General features: G+C 46.1%; 1 protein-coding gene across 1 annotated transcript in view; it reads right to left on the reverse strand.

Annotated features, from left to right (window-relative positions):
- LRMDA (leucine rich melanocyte differentiation associated) overlaps positions 1-3295 on the reverse strand; it is a gene marked incomplete at both ends in the record, with an annotated part of 657780 nt that extends 654485 nt beyond the window's left edge. Inside the window, 1 exon segment of the mRNA XM_084265034.1 lies at positions 3266-3295. Within this exon segment, the coding sequence (XP_084121160.1) occupies positions 3266-3295 (30 nt within the window).
- Positions 3296-6000: the final 2705 nt, after the last annotated feature.

A 6000-nucleotide genomic window follows, 5' to 3' on the forward strand; every position in this document is an offset into this window, starting at 1 on the left:
TGTTAGATGAAAAATATGCATAAAAGTCAGTCAAACTTTCTTTTAGTAGTATCTCACTCTCTTTGTTAAAAGAGAGACTCCTCTGCAGAACAGGCTGACAGTATGTACTTTTGCACATCATCCCAGTCTGTTAGACTCTAAAAATCATTGCAATCTGATATTATATTGCATCCTATTTAATTCATTTGGTTCAATAACTTCAACAGATAAAGCTGACAACAGTGAAATAATTTTTATGAGCAGAAAACGGGTAGCTTGAAGCTCAGTTTAACAACTTCTCTGCCTTGTTAAACCATACCTGCTCTTGCAGTAAGTTCTCCTAGCAGATATGCACATGGCTTTAGAAAATAAGGACAAAAGGGAAAGGAACTGTTTTGGCTAGTTGGCATCCTAATGGCTTGGAGATAACAGAAACTGTTTTGCAGAATTTGCTGAATTAAATGGTGGGGGAAGATGTCCCGCAGGTTTCAGCCAAGACTGCAATGTACTTTACAACACACACACCAAGTATACATACAAGGATTGTTTCATTCTTCGCCAAACAGTAGAATTCTTTAAAATAATGCTTGCAAACCCTTGGAAAGATACCACATTGACAGCAGAATACTACTATTGTTTAAGCATGTCGTTCAATGTAACACACTGAAATAAATTGACTAAAATATGATGCCTATTAACAGTAGTAGCGTGCAACCATCTCAAGCAACTAACTATAAACGCTGCAAAAACACAGACCACCGCTCTGCTTTTCACCCAGGAAGGAGCAACGGAGAAGGAGCAAGAGACTCTGACCTGCATTCCCACTGCTTCAGAAACTTACCTGGCCAGAAATGTTCTAGCCCCACTAGAAGTTGAAGAGTTCATACAAATGTGTTCTGGAGCACACAGGAGGCAAAATATATTAAATGCTGAAAAGCTTCAACCTTTGAACTATTATAATACACAAATACTTTTGCACAACTGGCACAAACAGATTATTCACAGGTGTACCTGCAGATGGAATACGGTTGTCATTTTAATGCTGAGGCCCTGTAAAAGGAATTTTACTTCACAAAATCCACTTCAGCACACTCATAATACAAGCATCCTTTTCAATTCAAAACAGACAGCTTTATTTTTTCTACAAAATACACAAAGTGCAATCAACTTCAGATCTCTCATACATAAACTTGCTTTGGATATCCTGGAACTCTCTTTACTGTAAGGACAGCAGTGACCGCCAGTAACACAACACACAAGACTTTTTTAACAAGTTTTCAAGAGTTATTTCTCCACTCCTCTGCTCTTTAATCCTTGAGCAATGCTGATATAAGACTTCAGTAGTTCTGGACAACAGAAGAGTAACATGTCCTTGTTTCTTCATTTTCGTTCTTTGAGTTCAAAAATCTTTTACCCAGAAAACAATGAAGTGTAGATAATTCAGTATTCTTCCTTTTGCATCCATCTCAAACACCCTTAAAACGAATACGAGCTTTCAAGTACACATCCCAAGGTGTCACCACTGAGAGATGAGAGCAAGCACACTTTTCCCAAGTTCCGTGCACAAAACACATCAGAGATTTCTTAGAGTTTTCTATACCAGTCACAGAACATCACATGGCATTAAAAGCTGGATGTAGATGCTTCCATTGCCTAATTGTCCAACTCACATCTAATACAGGTTGGGAGTCAATCATTCTTATTACTGGTGCCCTGCTCAATACGCCATTGAAATGTTCAGAAAGTTTCCCATAAAGTCCAGCATCAGTTAGGCTATGGACATCTCAGACATTCTTGCAGTCTCTTCAATACACTGTATGTAATTCAGGAAAACAAATACAGTTTTACAAACTATTTACAACATAAGGTAACCTGTCAATAGCAGTTGTACCTCCCTTCTGCTTCAGTTTCAGAGGATATTACCATTTAATCCCTCCAATCATTTTGCAATGATATTGTAGTCTTAGTAACTCATAAAGTAACATATTTATTAAAGAAAATCATCAAATAGGTCATGTATGAACTCTATATACTGCATATTTCCTTCTACTGAAGGGAATTACATCTGGAGAATATTTACAGTCAGTTGAGCATTACATTTTACTCAATGCTGTAGAACACCGTATGTTAGGCACGTAGCCAAATTAAGAATACACGTTACTTGAAGGGGCTCAAGGCACGCTCGAGGGAAGAAGGCAGCACATTACTCAGTGCCACAGTGCACCACAGAGACCACAGGAACCATGTCCTACAGCAGCTGCAAAATTAGCCAGCGGCCTCCACATCACAGACACATTTACGTTAATTCCACACAGAAACAGCGACCAGATTAAAGAAGCAATTAGATGGGCTGCCCCCTGGTTTAATGGCAAACCATTGTCAAAGTCAAGTTTCAGTTCTTCTTTTTTTTGGGGGGCGGGAGGGGGGAGGGTTGTGTGTGCAGAATGTTTTGCTAGTTTTAGTCACAGGTTCAGCAGTCATTATATCGAATTATAAACCAGAATTTTTTTCAGTAGCCAAATAAGGCACTGGGTAAAGGCCAGTAGAACTTGTTTTACTTCCCAGCCTCCCTCTTTAACCAAAAGAAAACATGCATCGCGTTTACTTTCAGCAGGAACAATACTTAGCGTTCTCCTTCAGCTCTTCCCGCATCCTGCCCAAACCTGAGAGCGGCAACGCGCTCCTCGGCCCACCAGACCCCGCGGCGAGCTGCACCGCCGGCTCCGATCCCGCCCGGGAGTGAACTCTTAGAGCCGCGCTGCTCCCACAGCAAAGCCTCAGGAACACGCCTGTTGCGTCCGAGCAGGCTACAGCAGCCGAGTAACAATGCCCTGTCACCAGTTCCCCCGGCGCCCCGTTACCTATCCGTTAAGGACGGGCGCTGCCGGCGCACGCCCCCGGGGCAGCCCCGCCTGCTCCCCCGCCGCGCCACCGCCTCCCCCCGCCCGCGCGGCGCTGCCGGGGCCAGGGACGGCTGGTGGGCTCCATCCCTGCAGCGGCCTCAGAGCAGCGTGTGTGCGGGGGGCGATGCCGGAGCAGCGTCCCGTAGCGCGGAGCCGACGCGCGGCTCGAAACTAAACCGCCTCGGCCCCGTGCGAGCCTGCCGCCCCCCGCTCCCGTGAGAGACTCCTCCAGCCGGGACCGGCCCCGGCTGAGCGCCCGGCAGTGGGCGCGAAGTTCGGGTAGTCGTTACCAGAGCCGGGGGCGGGGACGCGCCGGCCGGGACAGGCTGCTCCCGGCAGGTGAGGCTGCCGCCACAGCGGCCCTGCGAGCCGCGGACACTTACTTGGGCTCCGCTCACCACGACCCCTGCCATGGTTGCGGGGTTGGCCGTGCCGGGGCTTCCGCGGGCTCGGAGCCTGGCCGGGGCCGCCGCCGCCGCTTCCTCACAGCAGTCAGCTGACGCGGGCGGAAGCGCGGCCGGGCCGCGGGCGGCAGCAGCGCGGGGCCCCCGCCGCCGCCTGCGGCTGGGCTGAGCGCGCTTGCAGCGGCCCCGGGGAGGTTGCGTGGGTCCCGCCGCCCTCACCGGCCCTCGCGTTCGGCCTCCGCTTCGGGCCCCGGGCTGGTGCCTTGAGGCCTTGCTGCGGGCTTCCCGGTAGGCTGTCTCCCTGGGGCAGGATGGGTGCGCTCCAGGGCAGGACCTTGACAGAGGCGGCAGACGAGAGCACGGGGCAGGCGGGGTTGAGGGTCACCAGACCCCGGGCGTCCCTGTCCGGCGGCTGCTCCAGGCCCCGCGGTGACCGGAGGTCCAAGCGCCACACGCCCGGCAGCGGCGCGTCAGCACTTGGCTGGGGTGGAGTAGGGCCTGGGAAGAGACGACGGTAATGGCCGATAGGTGTGGGAGCAGCTGGGGGTCCAACTTCATTCCCCATGAGGAGTTAGATGACTCGGAGGGTCTCCAGGACTGGTTTTCCACCTGCTGACCAGCCCCATTGCTTCATGGCGTAAAGCATTAACTGTCTTTGAAGAGGTGTGTGTGAAGTGGCACGTCAACATGGCGGGGGGGGTAGGGGAGGGGGAGATGTGGCAAAGCAACACTTGTAGAAATAATCTCCTGCTACCTACAGGAGGTGGCCAGGTCCATATAGTCATGCTTTTTGTCTCTAGAATATAGGGTAATGAGCGTGGGAAACAGAAGTACCTCCAGGATTCTCATAAATACCTGTCAGACCAGGCCTTGCGGGGCATGAGAACCTGGTACTTAAAATAATGGCATCAGTGGTCAGGCAGAGCAGGGAAATGGAAGGTTTTCTGTAAGAATTTTATGTGAGACTTTTAAAGATATTTAGGTTTCCCAGGCTTGGGTCCTAAATCCTATTAGTCATCTACCTACTTCTTCAGCTGCCTGAGCACCTTTAAAAAGCTACCTCTTCTTTACCCTCTATTGCTAATATAGCATAACTCACTCTTGCTGAAAGCAGAGACACATGCTGTGAGGGGAAATAAGTTTCAGGAGGATATGTATTCAACACTGCAAACCGCTTTCTAGAGTTTATTCAGCAACACAGCAGAAGCTAATACTGTACTTGCTGCTCTTTTATCAACAGCATAAATTTTTGGTACAACTGCAACGCTACACCTTTTCTAGAGCTATTCCTCTTTTTACGCCTACTGCTGGACAGGAAACACGGAGCAAATAGTCAAGGAATAAAACCACATTTTGTACTGCGTTTTCCTCCCTGTTATTTTAATGTATTGTGTTAAAAATAGAAATGGGCCAACATGTAGAAGAATCAAAACAGAGTCAATGAACAAATCACTCCATTGGTTTGCATGAATCTAATTATCCCTGTGTCACGTAAGACAGAGAAGAATCAAACCCTTCATCCACAGCAAATAAGTTGATCTTACAGCAATGAATAACATTCTGTTTCTCCAAGTAAGAGTTCCTCATCAAGGCATACTTGCTAGTTCAGGTCATCACTCAGCATGCTTCACACAATCAGTGCCTTTATTTATTTATTAGATTATACAGCAAATAACATATGCCAAGGAAAACAAGTACTCTGTGAACTATAAATTTAAACAAAGCAATACATTCTCTGCTTTCTGTATCTACCTCTTTTTATCTCTTCTTTAGTCACAAGCATGTGTTTCCCACCAGAGCAAACACAAAGTGGCCCACTGCTGTAGTTAGCTGTATTTGTCTTAATGGAGTAAATTCAGTTCAGTACTACATACACTCCAGTAAAATTGGAATAACTATACTGAAAACAATTTAGCACATCATTATCTATATTATTAGTATTAATTTTAGTAGAGTGTTAGCTGTCACTTTAGAGATATCTATGAAGAAAAAATCCTTGCCTGAATAGTTTACAAAATAGCACATACAAATAATAACAAGTCTGTTTTTTCCAGCTTCTTACATTGCCAATTGCATTAACCTGCCATTGATCCTCCTACTTACTAGGCAAGACCTTGTCTAGAGGGAAAAGTTGCAGGTGCAGCTCCCTAAACTGGGTGACTTAAATTGACTTTATCATCTCTTCAATCAGTTGAGCTGAATTTTGTAAATTACAAAAACAATTTAAGGAGGTGGCAAACTGTTTTAAGTGCATCTGGCTTATAGTCATTCTTTTGAAACCAGTTCAACGTTTTCTTGTACAGACCTGGCTTAGATTATTATCTGCCATGGATAAAATTATAGATCCAAATCCCATGGTGTGTAATCAACAAGGAGTGCTACCAGCCATCGTGACAAAATGGGCCCATTATACTGTACAAGGACTGAAAAACAAAACTTACATCTTGAAAGTCCTAATTCTGGTGCCAGTTTCCTACAGGATGATTGGCAAATTTCTCAAACGCCTTTTTTTCAGAGTCTCTGTTTTATTCCTTAATTTCTAAGCACCCATCACCTGCACATAATTTTCAAAAGGAATGAAAACTCACAGCTGCAACTGTCTACTACTGAAGGAGTATTTTGTAACATCTAATCTGAAATTGTAACGAAGTTATAACATTGTCTCAGATTTGAGGGTATGAGTCAATGTGCTCATTAGTTTGTGCCTCATGTTA

This window comes from Gallinula chloropus, assembly GCF_964237585.1.
Source record: "Gallinula chloropus genome assembly, chromosome: 5".
In the NCBI taxonomy this organism is placed as follows: Eukaryota; Metazoa; Chordata; class Aves; order Gruiformes; family Rallidae; genus Gallinula; species Gallinula chloropus.